This window comes from Oncorhynchus nerka, linkage group LG10, assembly GCF_034236695.1.
Source record: "Oncorhynchus nerka isolate Pitt River linkage group LG10, Oner_Uvic_2.0, whole genome shotgun sequence".
NCBI lineage: Eukaryota > Metazoa > Chordata > Actinopteri > Salmoniformes > Salmonidae > Oncorhynchus > Oncorhynchus nerka.
The window spans coordinates 43,376,521-43,401,778 of NC_088405.1; the positions used below are offsets into that span (position 1 = coordinate 43,376,521).

Here is a 25,258-nt window from a genome sequence, read left to right on the forward strand (position 1 = left end):
CTTCTCTGTCCTCACAGCTCCCACATGCCCTTGTGTATGAGGATGCAGTGCAGGTGGACAGCACGGTTTGGTCCTGGAGAGCAGGAAGAGCAGAGGATTATGGGGAGTTTCACCTCTTTTTGCTCAATTCCCTCATAGAGCGGGCGTGTGAAGAGAAGTGGTACATTGAGGATGATGTCTTCACTGTCAAGAAGTTATACTCACATGAGCAGGAACATCACACAGAGAAAGATTGATTTAGTCTTGGGGCAAGAACTGTCCTTGTTCAGAAGGGCTTTTGGCAGGGCAGTGGCAGAAACCTTGAAGTGGAAGACATTGAGGAAGTAGATGAGGATGATGACTATTATGATGACAATGACAGCGATTACGATGGCGATATTGATTGAAGGATAGATTAATGAGGCTGAGAGTGAGGCGGGGGGGGGTCTGCCTTGTCTATTTGTTGTCAGTTTTTTGTTTTATTTAACATGTCCATTCTGTTTTAATTTAGGTCATTTTATTCCTTGTTTTTGTTTAAAATGTTATGTTTTATTGCTCTTTTTCAGTTAAAAGATTAAAATAAGCACTAAGATCTGTGGACATTTCTGTTTAATTGATAGATGTGATTACAGGCCATTGTTGCAAGTCATTTACCATTTATGTCATTGTGAGGGGAACCTGAAGTGTGCCTGGTATACCCCAACCTGAGTCTAATGGAATAGACAGGTTTGCTTCCTCCAAGGTATTGTATTTTAAATTTACCTGTTAGTTGTGGAGTTTGTAAATATCAATTTAGATTATTTTGTAAATATTGTCATTTGAACATCTAGATCAGCATTATCATCTTTAAATAAAATAACTTCTGCACCTGCAACATTTAACGGTCCCAAAATGGGTTTAGCAACTAAGGATTCTGGCTTTAAGCGTTAAGTATGTAGCCTACAGCTAAATCAATTTAGAGATCAAGCCTTGTAGACTTGTAATGTCTGATAAATTGACTTTGCTGGGGAGAGAAGACTCAAGGCCATGATGTGGTCGAAGTAGCACATTTAATAAATAGTTATTCTAAACAAACCACAAAGGGGTTAGAACTTCCGGTCTCCGCTGCAGGACACGATGCAACGTGAAACAGGCAGTTCTAGTTCTTCTCAGAAACGTGACCATTTTTGTTTAGTAATCACAATCATGAAACACCCCTTAAACATATTATACAATGTTCTCACTACAATGTAGGACTCTTAGTGGTGAATTTTATTTTTGATAAATAGCCCTATAGGCTTTTAGCTAGGGTTGAATATGTAAACTTTCTAAACAGCTTGATTGTACTACTAGACACTCTTAATGATAAGAATAAGCATTTCTATAAAAATGGATCAGATGGGTTTTTCCACATGCCAAGGCAACAGGCTCTGGGCGAGTGCTTAAAACAAAAGTTTTCACAATCTGAACGCCTGAATCACTACATAGGCCAGGCTACACAGTCATATACAGCATACATAGGCCTACAAGTTGTAGGTCATATGAGTTTTAGGTCAGAGGCATGGTGCCGTGAGCCGTTGCCTCACTTGAAGCTAACTGCTGCATGCCTGAGTGACCCAAGATAGATGGTCATACAGAATTCCCTTCTGAACTCTGACCTCTCCTACCTGTTGTGGATGAAACAGCTTTAGCGGAGACTGCATTATTGGTAAATGCTGCATATGTCAGCTCAATCTAAAATGACCTTAAAATATATTGCGTATGTCTCAGATGTGATTCTTTCAGAATTTTCTGATTAATCAATTATTGTTGCTCTATCGTTGTTTCGTTTGATTCACAACTATGTTATCATATATGGATTGTTTTAAATAATGTACAGTGGGAGAACAAGTATTTGTTTGGTACACTGCCGATTTTGCAGGTTTTCCCACTTACAAAGCATGTAGAGGTCTGTAATTATTATCATAGGTACACTTCAACTATGAGAGATGGAATCTAAAACAAAAATCAAGAAAATCACATTGTATGATTTTTAAGTAATTCATTTGCATGAATTACTAATGACATTGTTACAGAAACCAGAAGAGATGTGAACTACAAACATGGCACCGTTTTGTAGTTTCTCCTAAACAATTTGTTTACAAATCATTAAAGTGTGGTTACAATTGACCTTTGGAGTCGCCACTGAGCCCCCAGGGTTATGGGGTTGGAAAATACTCTCAGAATCATCCCAAAGATGTATTTGTGCCAAACCCCAAGTCTGAGCTACAAAATACAAGAAAGATTTGGCATAGCTGAATAATAGGCCAAACAAGTATGTAAATGTATACATAAAACCAAAATTATATCGACATTAGAGCCTCAACAAACAAAAAACGCTATTTAGTCTTTATATCATATGTGTGGACATTAAACCTCCTATAGCCTATACTGGCACATTATCATAGGCCCTATGTCTATTTAGGATATTGCTTGACAATGATGCACTGAATTCATTATCATGCAAATAGAAGGCCATGATTTTTGTTTTAACTTTTGATGATGTTTGCCAAGAACAAGTAGGGCTCAAGCAGATACATGTTCTCCACCCGCATAAATGACCTATAAGCTGCAGGGCCATATGATGCAAGCAGCCTACCACCATACGTTAGAACATAGCCTATATTAAAACCATGCAAATAAGTGTGTTGCCATATAGATCGATGTCAAGTAGTAGCCTATAGAGCCCAAGCAGACATGCACCTATCGCATCCTTGCGTGTATAATAAACTCCACTATAAAGATGTGCTTATTATCGCATAGGCCGATAGCCTACGCAATAGCCTATTTGAAGGTAAGTCGGCCATATAACAACATCGACTGTTGTTCCTTGTTATGAATCGATTAAACATATTGGCCTTAATAAAATTAGCCTAATATTATGGAAAGTGAACTATCAGTGGTTCATTCTGTACCGCAGCTCCGTGTTTTGGATGTTAGGCCGATAATTTGTCTTTATCCTTTTTTGACGTTGCTTACTTACTGTATATTTCTCTGACTTCTTGTCTGTCGGTCATACCCATGCAAATTCATCAGGAGAAAGTAATACCCCGGGAGGCACCCGGCTGTAGCCTAGGCTTTAATGGTGCATCATTCAGCCCCTCCAAAATGCCTCAATTCATTTGACATACCCCTCACGCAGGTCCAATGTCAGAATCACTATTTAAATTTCAAAATGCAACATTCTCATACATTTATGATTTTTTCTCATTAAGAGACATTCCCTAAGAGGCTATAAGTTGTTCAGACCAATGTGCTGCGCTAACATATTCTTCTTCATATTCGTTCTTGTAGGTTCATGCTCTACAACATCCGCAGAGTACGACCCTGCCTCACACAGGAAGCAGCGCAGGTCCTAATCCAGGCACTTGTCATCTCCCGTCTGGATTACTGCAACTCGCTGTTGGCTGGGCTCCCTGCCTGTGCCATTAAACCCCTACAACTCATCCAGAACGCCGCAGCCCGTCTGGTGTTCAACCTTCCCAAGTTCTCTCACGTCACCCCGCTCCTCCGCTCTCTCCACTGGCTTCCAGTTGAAGCTCGCATCCGCTACAAGACCATGGTGCTTGCCTACGGAGCTGTGAGGGGAACGGCACCTCAGTACCTCCAGGCTCTGATCAGGCCCTACACCCAAACAAGGGCACTGCGTTCATCCACCTCTGGCCTGCTCGCCTCCCTACCACTGAGGAAGTACAGTTCCCGCGCAGCCCAGTCAAAACTGTTCGCTGCTCTGGCCCCCAATGGTGGAACAAACTCCTCACGACGCCAGGACAGCGGAGTCAATCACCACCTTCCGGAGACACCTGAAACCCCACCTCTTTCAGGAATACCTAGGCTAGGATAAAGTAATCCTTCTCACCCCCTTGAAAGATTTAGATGCACTATTGTAAAGTGGCTGTTCCACTGGATGTCTTAAGGTGAACGCACCAATTTGTAAGTCGCTCTGGATAAGAGCGTCTGCTAAATGACTTAAATGTAAATGTAAATATATTAACATCATGCAATGTGACTATACTGTAGCCTACATCTATAGTCTACTGTAAAATCATATGCTGCTTTAGGCTAAATACTATAGTTTGTGTGCTTCAATAAGACAAATAGAAAGAGTACCTACTGTATGTCCTACCATTTGAAATTGTGGTGTAGAGTACTTACAATACACTGCTTAAATGTATATGTTGGGTAACATTCCACTAAATAGGAGTGATACGGTTGGATAGGCCTTACTATTGTTGGATTTTGAAAGTCACATTTTAGAAAGGTATTATTATAGTGTTGCAATGGGAAGAAATGTCTTTATACAGCAAAATAATTCACACATACTTACATGGATGATGTCTCCATAGTCTAGGACTGGAAGGAAAGTTGACCGAATGATCTGCTTCTACTACTTAGCGAGAGGCCATTTTCCTGCTGCTCCTATGAGCCGTTCTGGCTTGCACAAGCCAAGGCTCCTTCTTACTTACCTACATGGAGCCATTTGAACCCTGAAGCACACTCCACCACACCCTTTTCTTTATCTGGTGAGATGTTGATCATCCTCTACAGCCCATTAGTTAACATCCTAAATCAATGAGAAACATGCAGTTTAAAGTAATTTACCAAATGGATTGAGAAACGAAGATGCTACGTCCATCGCAATAGAGCAACACAAGATTTCTATCTGGTTTATGTATCTCTAAATATATTGTGACATTTTCATTGTTCTCATAGCCCTTTAAGTAATGACATTAAGGACAGTGACCGTAATATAAGGTAGTATGCATGTGTGCTATGCTTACTGCTTCCAGAATTTATAAGAAACGTTTACAGTGAATGTCATTTTATCTGGACCATGGATGACAGCGCTGACAGTTTTAAACATATGGCTCAGTTGGTATGAGCAATACAAATACTTATATGCCAACAAAAACAAATGGGCAGATTGTTTAAAAATGCTTTTCTCTTTATTAACAATATGCATACATCCTATTCATAATACTGTACATGCAACCAACTGATTGTAGCATTACTGCAAAAAAAGAAGGCAAGTGAAAAGGGGAGAAAGTAGAGAACTTGTCTGTCTACCCTATATTAACAACCAAAATACAACTAGGAAGATTTGTTATATTTGAAATGTTCATGAAGTTGGGCGATAACCCCAGACACCCTGGTGACATTAGACATCTGTAACAAATGTATTAGGACTCATAAACAACTGCATATTTATGAAATTGACTGTCTTGCAGTTAAATATTATCCCACGCATAACATGTAAACAAACAATTTATTTATTTAATTAATATATCACATAAACAGCATGTAGAATAATTATCCTCATGATGGAAGCATTTCATGTCAATTTTTTGTACACTTAATTTTGGCCCATCCTACCCCTCACCTTCCCATGCATGCAAATGGACCAAAGTTTGATGATGTAATAGAGTTTGTGTTTTCAGTCAACTTGCTTGGTAAAAGAATGGCCAATAAAGAAATACAAACTGCTGAAAGAAGTAGTAAAGGACAACATAGCTAAAAAAAAAAGAACATATCAATTCCTAGGTTAGACAAAATACAGCTAGGAATGCGTTCAGCCCAACGTTAGCTAATTCTTTACACGCAAATGGACTTCCAAGTGCAAATTCAAATCAAATGTGATTTGTCACATGCGCCGAATACCTTACAGTGAAATGCTTACTTACGAGCTCTCAAACGATTTCCCCTTTAAAAGCCTAATGACAAGTAGCTAGCTAACCAGATTTGATATGTCCCCTGTTGAATTGTTGAACATAGGGAGAAGTCATTATTCAGTGGGAACAGATCAATTACATGTAGCTACAACGTGATGAGGATAGCTAGCTAATCTGTTTATAGCTAGCTCCTGTAACTAACATTATTTTGGCAATACTAGCTAATTTAGCTAGCTCAGAGACTATAAAATAATTCAAGCATGCTTTTATAAGAATCATGCTAAACCTAAATACGATAGAATATATCATTGCCAGTGACATAATTACGTTGTAGAAAAACTTTCCCTTCCTGTAAATATTACACTGTACACCCCAGGTCAAAAGCTCAAACACAATTTCCCGCGAAACCCAGGAAAGTGACGGTAAAAACTCCCTGGAAACGTTTCGGCTTTGGGTTCTATGAAGCACACAGTACGATGGATGTGTGGTTCTGAATCACTATTAAAAGGTAACGCGAACCAGACATGTGGGGTACTATATGAATGTGATATGTACGATGATTTCCTCTTTTAATGGGGTGATTGTCGTCTAATCAGGTGCGAGCATACACACCACTCCGGACCGCCCCACCGTTCACTCACTCAGTAACAACCAGGGGCCGGTTTCACAAAACCTTATTAAGAAGAATTGTAATTCTTAACTGCCATTTTTTCCTTAACTATAGACTTAAGAAGAAAGTTAAGCAAAGTTGTTATTCCTCAAAAATGTTGTTGGAAAGTCTCTTGCGCTATTACTTATGTTTCTCCTGAAGCAAAACGTTTAAAAGAAATTAGAATCTTGAAAATAAAGTTATTGAAAATGTTCTTAAATTCCAAGATAGCTAAACCCTTGTCTTAACCCGCTTGGCATGGCTTGGCATCGCACCTCCGTCACGTGACGTGGCAGAGGTGCGACCTATGAATACACAGAAGCCTGATTTACCATGCACACTTATCCTCTCTTATCAGCACAATCACACTTTACATAAAACCTTTCAATATTCTACCTTGACATGAGTGAATATCTGTGTGTAATATGCACTGACCGAAGTGCGCACAACTAAGTCATCAACTTCTGACCAAAGTTCCTGTCTTTCTGGTCAGGCGCAGTCTGTGGGCAGCTATATTTGGGCTCCGTCTGTTGATTCTAATAGCCGTTTTCCGCTATCTGCCTCTTGATTAATATCCACGATAGCTTTCTTGACTCGAGGAGGTTGCAGCGTGTTCCTTCAGAACCATGGCGTCAGGCGAACCAAGAGCGAAGAAACTCCGACTGTCAGATGAGAAAAAGGAGAAGAAAACCCCAGAAAAGAAGACCCCAGAGAAAACTCCAGAGAGTTCAAGGAAAGCCCCGACCAAACTGGGGTAGCTATAGTTAACTCAATGCAGCTCTGCTGAGCATGGCTACTGACTACACGAGTCTGGCTGCAGCTATAGCTAGTTAAATACTTTACACGTGCTTATGCTTTAGATGTTTGCCAAAACCTTGAGGCGTGGGCCAAAACCTTGAGGCGTGGGCCTAAACCTTGAGACGAGGGACTAGCTTGTGAACTCTGAATCAATGAGATATCGATCAAGCATTTAAACTTCAGCATCGTTAATTCATTATTAGTCTGATCACGTCAATGGAAAGAATGTAAACATCAGCTAGCTAGTTTATGCAATGCGTACATGTTTTGTCCGCTAGCTGTGTGTGGAAGCATTATTTAGTTGTGCCTTCAGAGTATGTCACACAGTATGACATACTCTGAATGACCTAAAATTAATAAATCTCACATCTTTCACAGTCAGGCCAACCCAATGTGTACTGTGCAAGAAGAAAATAGTAGGCCTACTATTGAAACTGATAAATTAGGCTGTCAACTGAGTAAGAAATTCACAGGTTTCAGATTTTCCCTTTTTTTTTTTTATTGTTCAGGTTTTCTCTCTTCCACGCTTTAGTTTAAAAATGGAAAGACTGAACAAACTTGGAAGTTCTACATCAGTGCTTCCCAACCAAGGGGTACTGGCACCCCTAGGGGTACTTGGCCTATCCACATGGGGTACTTCAGAAGACTCATGAGACCATAGGCTGGTCTCTACTGCTAAAATACACTTGAGGGGTTATTTAAGAGATAATCCGGGCAGAGCAAAATTCAGTTGGTGGGACAATAACTGAAAACCGTAACAGTGCTTAGACCACTTTTGAGGTCTGAGAAAAATGTACAAAATGTAGATTTGAGTGACCCTTTCCCTTACAGAAAAAATAAGATTATCATAAACTTTTATTATAAGAATATTATAGTACTGGACTCCACCTCTTCCTGCGGCATTGTCCATTATTTCCAACTTAATGTACAGAACGTCAGCGTTTATCCCTTATGGATTCATAGGCCTAAACAGCCTATAGGCTACTGACATTACAAATCATGTCTTATAGTTAATAAACATGTTTATTATAATTATTGAACAATTCATCAAGTAAAGAAGATTCAATTACTGAATAAATATATAGGCCTATCAATCACAATGTAGATCTATATGATTTGGCTTCATTGTTGAGCTTGGACCTCATTATCTGTGGTTGAGTATTGGTTAAGTGGGACACTTACGCTTTGTAATGGATATCTTTAAATGTGTACAATAACAACCAACCATCAATGACTGTGTTAGTGAGGAAGTATGTGATGATAAAATGCGTTGGATGGGTGTGCCGTCATCATTGTGGGCGTGGTATCCGTGTAATGACACGTGTCTCTAGAGTCATAGGCTGCATTCCAAACACTTAACAGACACAAGCTCAGCCCTCAAATTAAGTGGACACTTTTGGCAACTTATGACGTCTGATGAGTTTACACTTGCAGAGCAAGGGGTGAGGAGGAAGGAATACATTTTAAATGGACTGCCCTTGCCCGGAAATTCGTCACTCGTTCGTCCAGCGCGATTGTGTTTTCAGCCACCGGTAGCTTGTGGTACTCTATATGCGTCACAGTCAATTATAATTGCATGTCTACTTATATTAACTATATAATTATTAATATACGCCTACTGTATGCCAGCTAGCAAATTAATTAGCTAACTAACGTTAGCCTGTCTAGCTGGAACTTCTGAAGAAAGAAAATGTTTTCTTTGTAGAATTTCCAAAAGCTAACCAAACAAAAACATAATTTAATACTTTTGAGAAGTGTTTGTGCATTAGTAGCACAATTTTTAACTTATTTACATTCGTTTTTACTTACACTTGTTTGTTGACTCCATGTTGAGGTTTTAAGTTTTGGCTGACTTTTCTAGCGGATGTAGAAAAGCGGAGGACGTTTCAGGCCCCGACGTGAACATAATTGTACACTCACAAACTCCAATAAAACGAGGGCTGAGGGGCTTACATTGCAAACTTCTCTTGCTTGGCTAATAACTTGGACCAACAACAAATATGGCTGCAGGGATTATCCCACAGGCATAAAATGAGGGTAAGTGGATGAGGGTGTGTCATTTATGAGTTTGAAACACTGCCTGGTAAGGAAAATGATGGGTTCTGAGGTAAATAATGTTAAGGTTATAAAAAAACTAAGGATATTCAGTGTCATTACAACATATTTTGTAATGGGATGTAATTGTAAGTCATAATGACTGTTAATGCTTTCCTTACTACTCACACCTTTTTAGAATATTGACATTTTGACAGTGTCCCAGTATGCCAATCGCCTACTGTCAAACTGGGACACTCCTCTAGGCCATTTTTTTAATGCAGAAAATATATTTCAGTGGACTATGAAATACCAGTGCTGTGTATTCATGGATGCCAAGTGAAGCCAGGCTTCTCAAAAAAATGGACCAAGATAACATATCAAATAATTTCTTTCGTCTTTGAATTTCCATAATTGTCCTTAAATTCCCAAGAGGCTGAATGTATCTCACCAGAGAAAGCAGCCGAATGAAAGAAACCGCATTACATTGTTGCCACCCGTAGCATTGAATGCAATCAAAGCAAGCCTCCCTTGATAAATGGAATTTGGCCTCCCTTGATAAAAAATTAAGTATAAAATAATAGCCAATCAGCGTTGAGTTCAACTGTGAATGGTCCTGGAGAACCAAAAGAAAGTGTCAAGGGAAACCAGTTTGTATTTGGCATCACTCCAATCGCATCAAGAGAAATACGTTGTTGTCCTCCAGTGGCTGGCAAGCTAGCTAAAAATTGTCCTTTTCCTAAATTAGCCATGAATGGAGATGGGGATTTGGACTTGTGGTAAAAGCGTGTAGGCCTATGTATGGCATAGTCAGATCGTTTCGTCATCATGAAAGAGATAAGGATGGGATTGGCATTTCTCTACAAGTAGGGTGAGTCAACATAATTTTTTCTACTTGCACGAACGCAGGCACACACAAATCAGAACTGTGGACAGCCACATCATATTTGGTGTACATTGACGGGACTAAATTGCTTTTGTTATCTTTTAGTTGTCACTGTATTAGACTAAGCATAGATGATTTGATGGTGTTGAAGTTGAAATGTTGCTGGAATAGTGGAGGCAACTCCTGTGTTCTTTGCGACTTGCGGTAACTCTGTGGTTCTAAATCAATAGTTGTTTAGTAGTCCAAAAATGATGAACATTAACTTGCTTGACCATGCTGTAGGTCATGTAACTGGTTGTTACTTTGTGGACAACCGGACAGAGGTTGCTCCGGTTTTGTGATGAAAAAAAAGGTGTGGTTGAATTTATTCTGCCACGGTCTTATTGTCTCGGCCTTAGTTCATATGCCTTGCGACTGTGATATGTAGGCCTAACAGGTTATAGAGCAAACAACGCAATTATCACAACACATAGCTTCTAATATGTGACGCGTTTCAGGAAACTAGGCATATGTCACAAGTCACGACTTCACAGAAAATACATTTTAAAGTTTTTTTTTAATCAAAATGCATTTTGGGCAGAAATGCCATCTGGAAAATGTGAATTTTCATGTGCCTTAATAACAAACTTGTCTGACATCTGTAAATAAGAATAAAATAGTTAAATTACAAGCCTTGTTGGTTAAGCCACAGAAAAAGCCGGCAACCTTCCCACTAGCCGTGTTTGGCTGAGATAATGAGTGGACTGGACATGCCAAGAGAGGAGTTCGAATTGGTCTGCCATATAAACTCAGCAAAAAAATAACTGTGTTTATTTTCAGCAAACTTAACATGTGTAAATATTTGTATGAACATAACAAGATTCAACAATTGAGACATAAACTGAACAAGTTCCACAGACATGTGACTAACAGAAATGGAATCATGTGTCCCTGAACAAAGGTGTGGAGTCAAAAAAGTAAGTCAGTGTCTGGTGTGGACACCAGCTGCATTAAGTACTGCAGTGCATCTCCTCATGGACTGCACAAGATTTGCCAGTTCTTGCTGTGAGATGTTCCACCAAGGCACCTGCAAGTTCCCGGACATTTCTGGGGGGAATGGCCCTAGCCCTCACCCTCTGATCCAACGGGTCCCAGACGTGCTCAATGGGATTGAGATCCTGGCTCTTTGCTGGCCATGGCAGAACACTGACATTCCTGTCATGCAGGCAATCACAGAACGAGCAGTATGGCTGGTGGCATTGTCATGCTGAAAGGGTACCATGTGAGGGAGGAGGATGTCTTGTTCCCTGTAACGCACAGCGTTGAGATTGCCTACAATGACAACAAGCTCAGTCCAATGATGCTGTTACACACTGCCCTAGACCATGACGGACCCTCCACCTCCAAATCAATCCCGCTCCAGAGTACAGGCCTCTGTGTAACGCTCATTCCTTCGAGGATAAACGCGAATCGGACCATGACCCCTGGTGAGACAAAACCGCGACTCGTCAGTGAAGAGCACATTTTGCCAGTCCTGTCTCGTCCAGCGACGGTGGGTTTGTTGCCCATGGGTGACATTGTTGCCGGTAATGTCTGGTGAGGACCTGCCTTAAATCAGGCCTACAAGCCCTCAGTTCAGCCTATTGTGGACAGTCTGAGCACTGATGGAGGGATTGTGCGTTCCTGGTGTAACTTGGATAGTTGTTGTTGCCGCCATCCTGTACCTGTCCCGCAGGTGTGATGTTAGGATGTACCAATCCTGTGCAGGTGTTACACGTGGTCTGCCACTGCGAGGACGCCTCCTTGCAGCATGCCTGAGGCATGTTCACACAGATGAGCTGGGACCCTGGGCATCTTTCTTTTGGTGTTTTTCAGTCGGAAGAAAGGCTTTTTCAGTGTTCTAAGTTTTCATAACTGTGACCTTAATTGCCTACCGTCTGTAAGCTGTTAGTGTCTTAATGACCGTTTCACAGGTGCATGTAATTGTTTATGGTTCATTGAACAAGCATGGGAAACAGTGTTTAAACCCTTTACATTGACGATCTGTGAAGTTATTTTGATTTTTACGTTATATCTTTGAAAGATATCTTTGAATGGGCTGTTTCTTTGTTGCTGAGTTTAGAAGGCTTCTGTCTATTCGAGCTCGTAAGTCTGTGTTGGTAATCCTGTCGAACGCGTCTTTAAAAACAAATGTGTGGTGGAGCTGCATAAGTGTTGCTTTCCACTTTCTGGACGATCGAGTTGAGAAATCAGTGGAATTAGAAAACACCTGTCTTGCATCTTCAAACTAAGGGAAACCGTGGCGTTTCATCTGTGACAGGGAGACACGTCCATCATGCATGATGTTGTATGCGGACGGGTAAGATAGTCTAGAGTTAGCAAGCTACATTTTCAGATGTTACATGTTTCTAATTTTGACAAAGTGGTTTAATTTCAAGCTAAAGTGTACTGTTAGTTAGCTGGCTAGCTCTGTAGCTAACGTTATGTGTATGACATTATTGCTAGTTAGAGCCTAATGTTAGCTAGCTAACAAGGATGCATGATATATCGGTGAACATATCGGAATCGGCCGATATTAGCTAAAATTGCCAACATCGGTATTGGCCCGATGTCTAGTTTAATGCCAATGTGGAAAACCGATGTCAAAGCTGACGTGCATATCTATATAACGTAGTTGCATGACGTAATGACGCCACGTAAACTTTTGCACTACACATGCAACACAGCATTCCTAACCTAGCCCACAATGTCTGCTCTGTGGAAGTCGAGCAGTCATTTGAAAGAGTAAGAACATTTCAGCGAGACAACTCAAAGGCGAAATCCATGAACGCCAAGGTAAATGGAATTCATTGCCCTTGACAATCAACCGTTCATTGATGTGGGTGATGTTGGCTTTCGCCGACTGGTCGAGCACCGGCACACACTATAAGTGTGCTATTTTTTCAGATGTAGCCCTACCGGAGTTATACAGTAATAGCGCCACTGCTATTAGCTTCACGACATGTCGTTTGGGTCTTTGCGTGTCAAAAAAGATACACGTCAAATAACACTTTGACGCGTCAAATATGCTTTTAATTTGACACTTTAAACATAAAGCATCCACCATTCAGCTGCAAAGGCATAATCTGCAAAGGTCTGAAAATGTTGGAGGAAAATTGTGTTTTATTAAGATGGTACACACGTTATTGAGTATCATAATTGTGGAGAATGAGCGGAGGGCATTGCGCTGTTATTCAAAAACATTTCCCAATGTTGACAGGTCTGCTATTTGTTGAAATGCATCTGTGTAGGCTACATTTTGTTGTTGGTGACCCTGCATGCAGAAAACACTATTGTAAGCTACAACTGAAAGGTCATTTCACATTCCTTATATTAAGCAAACCAGATGTCAAGATTTGCTTGTTTTTTTTAAATTAACGGATAGTCGGGCACACTCCAACACATAATTTACAAACTAAGCATTTGTGTTTGATGAGTCCGCCAGATCAGAGGCAGTAGGGTTGATAAGTGTGTGAATTGGACCATTTTCCTGTCCTGCTAAGCAGTCCAAATGTAAAGAGTACTTTTGGTTGTCAGGAAAAATGTATGGAGTAAAAAGTACATTCTTTCAATCAACTGTCTCATATGCATTATGAATGTAACAATTAGATCTGCCATTCACAATACTGTATGCACAATAGGATGAGGATATTAAGTTGAGTAAGATGGGTGACTGAAGCTTACCCAAATGATTTTCCTTTCCCTCCCAAGCACCTGCACTTCTTTGAGAAGCGATGGAAGCTCCACAAAACATTGTTAGATTTAGTCATTTTAAAACTAGGGAACACATTGTATTTTGGAGAAACAAACTAATTGATCAAATATAAAAGTAGTGTGTCAGGCTACAATAAATTTTTAGGAAATTCTATTTATACCACAGCATTGTTGAATACTCGTTTCTGATTAGCGAGAAGGGCGTTTTAGAATGGACATTAAAACCAGATAACGAGACAGTTGGAAAAGATACCGGGACACCTTGCAATCATGCAGACCGTATTTGCCACAAAATGACAGAAAGCTAAACCCACAACTACACAAACTGAAATTGGATATATTGCACTCAGGTCCAACGAGGAAAGAACTTTGCTTAGCTTAGATTTGTTATTGCAGACTTTATAAAAAATATTTTTGGGGGACCATCTGATGATTACCAAACATGGGGAGTGATGAACACTAATTTATCTTGTCCCTACTGCTGCAGTCATTACACGTGGCACTATGCTGTCAATTTCATTTGTCACATGCGCCGAGTACAATAGGTGTAGACCTTACCGTGAAATGCTTATTTCCAAGCTCTTAACCAACAAGGCAGTTTTAAGAAAATAGGACACCTAAAGTATCACAATAAAATAACAATAATGAGGGACCAGGTGTTTTCAGCAACATGTATTTTGTTTTGTTTGTGATATTGGCAGGTTTGCATGCAACAAACTATTTAGCTAGCTTCTAGCCTAGTGTTAGATCTCCCCATAATTAACAGTCAGTGTTGACGAGTTTCCTGACAAGAAGGCAAACTTTTCTAGCTATGCCAGACAAAATTGGGCAGTATCAGCTCATTGTTATGGATGTATCATAGTGAATGTCAATAGAAAACAGCTACTTGGCTGTTATTCTGGCTGCAGAAGTCTTGACTGTGTTAGCCATAGCTAGTTGGCTGGCTAGCTAGCTAGGAAACAATGGATAGGAATTTTGCTACCGAGCATGGCAACGGAACATAAAAACGAACAACTGGGTCAGCTCCATAAATATTGAACTAATCGAACAGACTGGGTCGCGTTTCTAGCAACCACAATATGAGAATGTATGATTTTGTTTATATAAATATCAATAACAACAATGTGCTTAGTATTGTTTTCTTTTGCAACTGTGGTATAACCGGCTTAAACGCAACGGAATAAACTTTGCTGTTATTCTTGCTGCAGAGGTAGTGCCTGTGTAGTCGTAACAAGTTGGCTAGCTAGCAGCAAGTAAGGGATAAGATGGCAACGGAACTTGAACGAACAACTGGGTCGCGTCTGTAAATATCGACCTAATCAAACAAACGATTGGGTTGCGTCTCTAGCAACCAAAAGACGAAAAAGTATGAATTAACTTAAAAAATAAATATCAACGAAAATAATTATTTCTACCAGTGAATGTGTGCTTTCATATTGTTTTCTTTGGCAACTGTGACATAAGTGGGATAAACGCCTCTGTTCTGTACATGACCATGGAAAATGAACTCTGCAAAGGGACTCGGCTCCAAGGTAATGTACAGAACTTTGGCGTTTTATCCCTTACTTATCCACCGTAGTGATTCAAGATGAAGTGCTACATGTGCCTGACTAGGCTACTCTTATACAATTCTAAATAGCCAAAATAGCTACTAAAAACAATTTGTAAAAAGGCATATCTCATCAATACATTTTCATCATGTTATTCTCAACATATCCCTACGCTCTGTGTGAACATTCATTGGAGTCCGCTCTGTTGCCATGACAGGCTAACTTGACTGGAACTAACATTAGGCGATGTTAGCTTCTATGCTAACAGAGTTTTATAAATTTAATTCAACTATGAAAATGTCATCAAAATATAACAGTATCATTCAACTCTGCTTAACTTGGTGTTTCATATCATATGCTTTATAACTCGCTCACTGTGAAGATACGGATTAAAATGATTTGTTTATCTGGTGCTTCTCTCCAGTTTTCAGTTGGCTCTCTCATTCAACTGACTCGCTAGCGCGAAAGCCACTGTAGAGCGAGAGCACGTGATCCAACCACTAGAGCACGCGGCTCCCTCTGAGTGCAGAAACAAGCACACTCCTTGACCACAGATGGAACAATGAGACAGATATTTCACCGGATGTATGAATCCGGTTGGCGTTTACACTCACTACCAAATATGGTGATGAGCGGAAGCCCAGTGGCCAGCAGTGGGAGAAGATGGAGCGAGATGGATTTTAGCCAACATTCTGCAAATATTCTCATCGATGAAACATTTGATCTCCATACAGTTTTCAATTTCCAAAACTATAATCTGTAACTGAGTGGTCTGCGTTTTTGTAGACTTTACCCTTTGCCAACATCTTTAAAAATGGTGTTTAGAAGGAGTGCAAGAGTGAATTGAGTTATTGCACACGTGCTCTTCAGAGTAGGTGTTCCCTAAAGGAAATATGCTAAAACATGCGACTAGGATCTCACTAGCTCGTGCTTGGCTCTGCCCACTATGATTTATTTGCTCCCATTGGAAATGACCGGCTCTGGTCCATCTTGGGTTAGTTATACAAATATTTGCCTTGACTATACATGATTACAGAATGCAAAATATTATGCTACCATATCTCACATTCTCCCACATTTCTTGTTGGCATAAAGGGAACCCAAACATGTGCAAAAATGTTTTGTCTTTGATGTTACAAAATAGGACCAACAATAGTAGCCTAATGCCTCTGACTTTATCAGAAACGTGCACATGGTGGTATATTTATTTAACTAGGCACGTTAGTTGAGAACAAATTCTTATTTACAATGACGGCCTACCAAAAATACAAATGTATCATTATAATACCATCCAACCTATTTTGACCTTGGTGGACTTGTTTATTTAATGCTTTATACTGCCATTGTACCATAGTAACGCACAATTAATAAAGATGGTACCATGTTTTTTTGCTACACTTTATCATAATTCTGAGGTACCATAGTAGAATGTATGGTGCAGGTTAAAACCATGGTATTTCCATGATCCACATCTTTGAAGAATAATAGTACTGCCATGCACCGAAACAATACCATGGTATTGCATCATTTATGCCATGGTATTATTTAGGTGCATGGCAGTACCATCATACCTCAAAGCTAAAACCATGGTACATTTCCATTATTCAGATCGATACCATGGTATAAGTAATGCAATACCATGGTAATATTTGAGTTGTGCAAATAGCATAGGGTCTAGCTATCTGAGATTGGTAAATAGATGTCAACTACATGTTAAACATGAGAATGATTTTGTATTTTGGTGCTATTCATATTTTTTTTTATATATGTTTGGGTAAATTTAAATTTATGAATATCCTGACATGTTGACTGTGAAGTCGCCTACTTGAATAGTTACACATGCTGTATTGAAGTAATCTAAATTGAATATGTATACACCACCAGCTACCTACCATTAGCCACACTCTTTATTTGAGTACATTTTTTAAAAATGATTTGCGTAACTTAAATTCTACATAAGTCAAAGTGTGGAGTAGCTCTTCAATCCATTCAGTTGGAGTTGAGACATATTGAGACATGGGCAGTTTTCTGCAATTTTATTTAATTAACATTGATTTTAAACGTAGATGCTCTGTATAATAAGCAGAAAAAGGCAAACAAGCTGAACTTCAAATAAGACAATGAACAACAATGTTCTTCACTGAAAAAAGCACATTAATGATATGCATGCAAGCGTTCATAAGCAGCTGGAAGAAATACTAAAAACTAGAATACTATCAAAACTCACTATAGATACTATATTTTGATTAATGATAGTACTAAACAAGTATAACAGAGAACATCGGACAGGGAATCCTATATGAAATCCTTTATGAATATTATAGAGGGTGAGAACTTATGGGAAACTATAGTGCCCCCACTATAGGGTACTATAGAAATCCTATAATATCCTAATAGGAGTACTGTAGTTATTTTACGTAAGGGGTCATTTAAGTTGGTGAATGCACCAATTTGTAAGTCGCTCTGGATAAGAGCGTCTGCTAAATGACTTAAATGTAAATGTAAATGTAAGTTCGCAGGCACCTAGTACTGTTGTTTAGTTAGCAGTTTTTCTGTAGCACATGAGATAGAGTTAGCAAAAGAAATGCACTGGATTGATGCAAATAATCATATCATTCTGCCAGGTAGGCATGGGGTACTTTTGTAGCTAGTTAACATGTAATTTTTGGGAAAGCCTTTCCATCTACCAGAAGACTGTTGGGCCTATCACCGCTATATTTTTTCCAGGTCTTTTACTTCATATAATGAGGCATGTCTTGCCTTGCTTCAAAGTAGCCTATTGCCAAAATCCCGCCTTTTATAAAAGAAGTTTCAAAGACTTCCTCATATGCGTTCTCCTGTTCTATTGGTTTTCTTTCAACTTTGTTTAATTATCTAGCAGCCAAAGGCTTTATCCTAGTCATATTAGCAACCCATGATAGTTAATCCATCTTCAGATCTCCTCTCTCTAAATTTCAAACAGATATTTCCATTTCTGTCTGTGAAACCGCTTGTATGTGCTGTGCGCATTTTAGGCGTTTTCCCGTAAATAGCATTTTAGAACATTCCTGCATAGGCCTACCACTGTGTGCACATTGTAGTGCCTAAAATGTCAAGAAATAAAAGTTAAACATTTTATGCTAAACATTTTGATCTATTCCATCAACCTTATTAATTGATACAGCATATAGCCACTACACTACTTTGATACGAATCGTGGGGATTAAGAAGTGAGTAGGCCTATACACAATGCCCACTGAGAAATTTGTGGGTATACAGTGCATTTGGAAAGTATTCAGACCCCTTGACTTTTTCCACATTTTTCTTATGTTACAGCCTTATTTTAAAATGGATTTGTTTTTCCCCCCTTATCAATATACACACAATACCCCCATTATTACAAAGCAAAAACAGGTTTAGACATTTTTGCAGATTTATTAAAAATAAATCAATTACATTTACATACATTTTCAGACCCTTTGCTCAGTACTTTGTTGAAGCATCTTTGGCAGTGATTACAGCCTCAAGTCTTCTTGGGTATGACACTACAAGCTTTGGCACACCTGCATTTGTAGAGTTTCTCCCATTCTTCTCTACAGATCATATCAAGCTCTGTCAGGTTGGATGGGGAGAGTCTCTGCACAGCTATTTTCAGATCTCTCCAGAGATGTTCGATTGGGTTTAAGTCCGGCTTCTGGCTGGGCCACTCAAGGACATTCAGAGACTTGTCCCAAAGCCACTCCTGCATTGTCTTGGCTGTGTGCTTAGTGTTGTTGTCCTGTTAGAAGGTGAACCTTCGCCCCAGTCTGAGTTCCTGAATGCTCTGGAGCACGTTTTCATCAAGGATCTCTCTCTGTACTTTGCTTCATTCATTTTTCCCTCAATCCTGACTAGTCTCTGTCCCTGCCGCTGAAAAACATCCCCACAGCATGATGCTGCCACCACCATTCTTCACTGTAGGGATAGTGCCAGGTTTCCTCCAGACATGGCGCTTGGCATTCTGGCCAAATAGTTCAATCTCGGTTTCGTCAGCCCACAAAATCTTGTTTCTCATGGTCTGAGAGTCCTTTAGGTGCCTTTTGGCAAACTCCAAGCGGGCTATTGTGCCTTTTTACTGAGTGGCGGCGCCAGTCTGACCACTCTACCATAAAGCCCTGATTGGTGGAGTGCTGCAGAGATGGTTGTCCTTCTGGAAGGTTCTCCCATCTCCACAGAGGAGCTCAGGAGCTCTGACAGAGTGACCATTGGGTTTTTGGTCACCTCCCTGACCAAAGCCTTTCACCCCGGATTACTCAGTTTGGCTGGGCGGCCAGCTCTAGGAAGAGTCTTGGTGGTTCCAAACTTCTTCCATTTAAGATTGATGGAGGCCACTGTGTTCTTGGGGACCTTCAATGCTGCAGACATTTGTTGATACCCTTCCCCAGATCTGTGCCTCGACACAATCATGTCTCTTAGCTCTACAGACAATTCCTCCGACCTCATGGCTTGGTTTTTGCTCTGACATGCACTGTCAACTGTGGGACCTTATATAGACAGGTGTGTGCCTTCTAAGTCATGTCCAATCAATTGAATTTACCACATGTGGACTCCAATCAAGTTGTAGAAACATCTCAAGGATGATCAATGGAAACAGGATGCACCTGAGCTCAATTTCAAGTCTCATAGCAAAGGGTCTGAATACTTATGTAAATATATAAGGTATTTCTGTTTTCGCTTTGTCTTGGGGTATTCTGTGTAAATTGATGGAAAAAATTATTGAATCTATTTTAGAATAACACTAACGTAACAAAATGTGTAAAAAGTCAAGGGGTCTGAATACTTTCCGAATGCACTGTACCTGCATATAGGCCTACCCTCCACTACACCACTGACATTATATATAGGTGAGGTCGCAGTGTGTTCCAATGTATAAAGCCTGCTCTATGTGCTTACCGTTGGTGCAGACTTAAGAGTAAATCAATGTCCACAGACACTGAATGCAATAGTCCTGCGTCCCATTTTGACATAGCTACACTCCATCGGCGGGGGACACACGGCCTGAACACACACATCCCCACAATTCCCAACCAATGCATCTTCTGTTCATTTGAATGTGTTGCCAGTTGGAGAAATTACTTGAGCTGTGCTGAGAATCGAAAAGTATGAAAGCCAACTGACCAATAGTCTAGAACACTGCTGTACATACATGTTTTGGACTTCCGCTCCACTATAACATGCTGACCACACCGCTCGCGTTGCAAAATAAATGTGCCCATGTTATTCAATCATTGCACCCACACTGCTAGCGCACGTCTCAATAGAAATTGGTTCTATTTGTGACGCTCGTCCGGCCTCTCCCATCTCCTCATTGGTTTTTAGGAGCATATACCCACGTGCCATCTCCTCATTGGTTTTTAGGAGCATATACCCACATGGGTGATTGAAAGATGAATTTAAGACTAAACCGGTTGGATGTAGTAATGCTGTAAAGTTGGTTGCAAACCGCCATATAAAGTCCAAAGAAGCCTGAAGGAAGGAGGAGAGATGAGGAGAAACTAATTTGGTTTACCGTTTTAAACTGTGTATTGTCAGGGTAGAGGACCTTGTGCATTTCAGGTAAAATTACCCAATGTTTATATACCAGGACAAATTAGCTAGCAACAGCAAGCTAGCTAGCTAAATTGCCATACATTTTTACTGCTTTTTGACCTGTCCCCAAATTAATTGGTTGAGTTTGTTTTGATATTTCAACCTGCGTGTCCTGGTCGCTTCTGGTGTGGTTGAACAAAATCAACTTGCACGTGATGGTGGTTTGGTCAGCATGTAAGCTGTTGCTTGAAGTTCTACCTGCTACACAAGAGTGCGTTGTTTTGGGAGAGGAGCAGAGGGGAAGAGCATCTTTATTATATTTTCCCCTACTCTACTGTACTGTACTAAATTAATCTATGTGTAAGTACAGTATATTTGGTCCAGTTTTCTGCAAGTACTCATTAAATTGTTGTGAGTGATTGTACTAAATTATCCTCTAATTGCACAAGTTGCATTTGTTTACATTGTGAACCTAGCAAGTCAATGTAGCTAGCTAGTAGTAGCTTCTTGACTTCAGAAATCTTAGTAAAATAACCAGTGGTGTATGCAACCAAAATCAATATCATTTCTCATTATTTCAATTCACAAGATGGAATGGGAAAATGTATGGAGTAAAAAGTATTATATTTTCTTACGGTATGTATAATAGGGAGAAAAAAAATGAAACCCCTCCAAAATAACGACTAAAGTACTTTACACTACTGCTAAATGTCCATGAATGTTTCTACCTGTCCCCAAATTAATGTAGTTGGTGTGGATGGACAAAATCAACATGCGCGCACGCGCGTGGCCGGTGTAGTTAGCGTGTGATGTTCTCTGCGTTCATAGTAGGTTAGGGGTCAGGGGTAGGGGCTCAATACACTTCTCACCCAAGTCTCGGTCTGTCTGTGACTCAAAGTCCTTGAAGCACCGACGAAACTAATGTTTAGTCTGAGGCAGAGTAGCGCTTTCCTCGGCATAATTTCAATGTCACTCGTGTCACGGGGAACTACCCACTCCGCTAGCTCGTCGTCTAGGCTCGCTAACGTCAGCTAATTATAATTTACAGAATGTGTTTTCTGAGTTGCTCTAATAACGACTTGAACGTTATTTAGTAAATGTAAGCATGCCACCCGCGTGTTCACAATTTAATCATTGCATCATTATTATGCGCTATTTTCTAAAGACGTGTACATCTCCCTCTAATTTAGTTAGCTATTCTGATACTTGGTGTGTTTCTATCGCGAAAGTGTCTGAATATGATCTCTGCACATTTTGTCACAAACATTACGCTCTAATAATGAACGCCCGGGAGACAAAATAGTGAAGCTCGCCAATCACAGATCCAGACAGCAGTACTTTGTCACTCCCTCTTCTCGCGTAGCCTATCAGACCAGGTCGAAAGGAGGGTTCAGGCTTTCAGAAAAAAAATCGATTCAAGCGATTCATCAAGGGAGATTTTAAACCCGAGGTTTGGGACGGAGAGTCCTTTTTGGCTGGTTTGTCTGAGGCGGCCAATAGGTCTGTTACACAGAGTGAAACTGTTACTGAGACAAAAAGACGCACACCATGCCAGCAGCACGGTAAGGACACTAGACTAGGGAGAGGAACTGATGTGCATTGTGTTATGTAGTCTGTAAAGTACATGGTTCAATGTTGAGGTGTTGGGTCTATCTATACAGTGGATGGTAGGATGCTGAAATGATGGTGTAGCTGGTCTGCTGGTAGGGAAATTGGCTCACCACTCTGTAATCTTAAGCGAGCAGATGGAGAGCTTGTTCAGTAGGAACCTGTGTGTATTAAGGGTGGGGTGTCAATGAAACACTGATGATTATTTTATTAAGAATGGGCCAACTCCCTAGAGGCCTATTAACATAGTGTATTAATGAAGACTATATATAGTAAGTTACATTTTATTAAAGTGTCACTGCACACTGATACAATTTGAGAATACAAAATACAGAGTTTTAAAAAAACTACATTGTGGACCACTCAGAGTTTTGAGACACTAAAAAACAATCATAATCAAACATGGTACATATTTCCTTTGGCGTCATAATACATTTAATCCTCTATAGTGTATATATTAGTATCAGTTATTATACATTATATCATTTATAAACATGTATGCAAAACAATTAAGTACAGTAGATGAAAGGACATTTAGGCACTTATAGAGAAATGACTCCGTTGGAGGATAAGGTAGCAGGCTTAGGCGCAGGAATTTACGTTATTGTTACCAGATACATTTTCACACTTCTACAAGGCTGTGCAGAAAGCAAACGGCTGAAACGGGGAGGGAATAACCTGAACTTGTCCATCAAGAAACACTTATTTTCGTTTTGCTACGGTGTGCAGTGTGCACTAATGAATACACCCCAGATGTACAGTAGCGAGAGAGAGTTCAACAAGGTTCACCCTGACCCTGCACAGCCTGTCCTCTTTTCTTTTTCTTAAGGTTGAATATTATACCTAAGGTGTGTGTGTGTGAACTGAAGCCTGATTTAATATGCTTATCACTCTGGCACTGTGTCCCTCAGTGGTGTCAGTCTTTTGACCCGTAGCTGAAACTCCCTGACACTCTCCCACACACAAACGCAGGCAGGCAGGTTTGTTTGTTTAGTCTTCTGTTTTACCATTGGATCTCAGAGGGGGAGGAGAGGTGGGTAAGGAGAGATGTTGGTTTAGAAACATGTTTGGGATAACGCTCGTCACAAGACTCTACAACTGTTACAAAATAAAGCTTTGTGTTCAACTCATCCCTGGAAGACACACTGCTATCCTCCTGATTGTGCCTTTTTGTGAAATATGTCATGTGATGATGCATGAATGAATATAGGGCTTCTATCACATCTGTGTTAACACCATCTGTGTTCACAGTCTATATTCTCACCTATTGACATGAGACTGTTTAGGCCTACCTATAATTCTGCCGTTGCGTGAATGGTACACTTATGGACGGTCAATGGAACGCATAGACTATGTTATTCCACCATATGCATATGACATTATCTTATGGTTTGTAACAATACAAAACTAATGTTGTGACTGATAATAATTGTGTGTGTTTTACAGCCCTAATTCTCTGTTCGGGATGGGGAACCCCCTGCTGGACATCTCAGCCGTCGTGGACAAGGACTTCCTGGAGAAGTGAGTCACTGGGGAAGGGGCGTAGGTGGCTTTCACACCTAGTTCGTTAGGATTTTTAATTTTTATTTTATTCTGGTGCATTTACCCCCTATGTTTGAACAGGTGTGAACACCATCTGGACTCTGATGTGCACTACACAAGCGCACAGTTAGTTGAGGTAGTATATACATGTAGGTAGAGTTATTACAGTGACTACACATAGATGACAAAAGAGACCTGCAGTGGTGTAAAGAGGGGGCATTGCAAATCGTTTGGGTAGCCATTTGACTAGATGTTCAGGAGTCTTATGGCTTGGGGGTAGAAGCAGTTTAGAAGCCTCTTGGACCTAGACTTGGCGCTCCAGTACCGCTTGCCTTGCGGTAGTAGAGATGAGTCTTACTTGGGTGGCTGGAGTCTTTGACAATTTTTAGGGCCTTCCTCAAACACTGCGTGGTATAGAGGTCCTGGATGGCAGGAAGCTTGGCCCCAGTGATATACTGGGTCGTTCGCCCTACCCTCTGTAGTGCCTTGCGGTCGGAGGCCGAGCAGTTGCCGTACCAGGCAGTGATGTAACCAGTCAGAATGCTCTTGATGGTGCAGCTGTAGAACCTTTTGAGGATCTGAGGACCATGCCAAATCTTCTCAGTCTCCTGAGGAGGAATAGGTTTTGTCGTGCCATCTTCACAACAGTCTTGGTGTGCTTGGACCATGTTAGTTTGTTGGTGATGTGGACACCAAGGAATTTGAAGCTCTCAACCTGCTCCACTGCAGCCCCGTCAATGCTCGGCCCTCTTTTTCCTGTAGTCCACAATCATCTCCTTTTTCTTGATCACGTTGAGGGAGAGGTTGTTGTCCTGGCACCACACGGCCAGGTCTCTGACCTCCTCCCTATAGGCTGTCTTGTCGTTTTCGGTGATCAGGCCTATCGTTGTGTCATCTGCAAATTTTAATGATGGTGTTGGTGTCGTGCCTGGCCATGCAGTCATAAGTGAACATGGAGTACAGGAAGGGACTGCACACGCATCCCTGATGGGCCCCTGTGTTGAGCAACAGTGTGGCGGATGTGTTGTTACCAGCTGTGGGCGGCCCGTCAGGAAGTCCAGGATCCAGTTGCAGAGGGAGGTGTTTAGTCCCAGGGTCCTTAAGTTATTGATGAGCTTTGAGGGCACTATGGTGTTGAACGCTGAGCTTGGTTGAAATTGATTGTTGATCATTGATAGAGAACTGTTTTCAAGTCTTTCCATAGATTTTCAAGCAGACTTAAATTAAAGCTCCCGAGTGGTGCAGC

The 25,258-nt window shown here is 40.5% G+C and overlaps 1 protein-coding gene across 2 annotated transcripts in view; it reads left to right on the top strand.

The window, feature by feature from the left end:
• The first annotated feature begins 6,864 nt into the window (after positions 1-6,864).
• LOC115135362 (adenosine kinase-like) overlaps positions 6,865-25,258 on the top strand; it is a 38,948-nt gene continuing 20,554 nt past the window's right edge. Inside the window, exons 1-2 of one of the 2 annotated variants that reach the window (XM_029669983.2) lie at positions 6,865-7,069; positions 23,917-23,991. In XM_029669983.2, the coding sequence (XP_029525843.1) occupies positions 6,942-7,069; positions 23,917-23,991 (203 nt within the window). In that variant the 5' untranslated portion in view covers positions 6,865-6,941. Of the gene's footprint in view, positions 7,070-22,326; positions 22,425-23,916; positions 23,992-25,258 lie in introns of those variants that run through there. The other variant, XM_029669984.2, reaches the window with a different exon arrangement.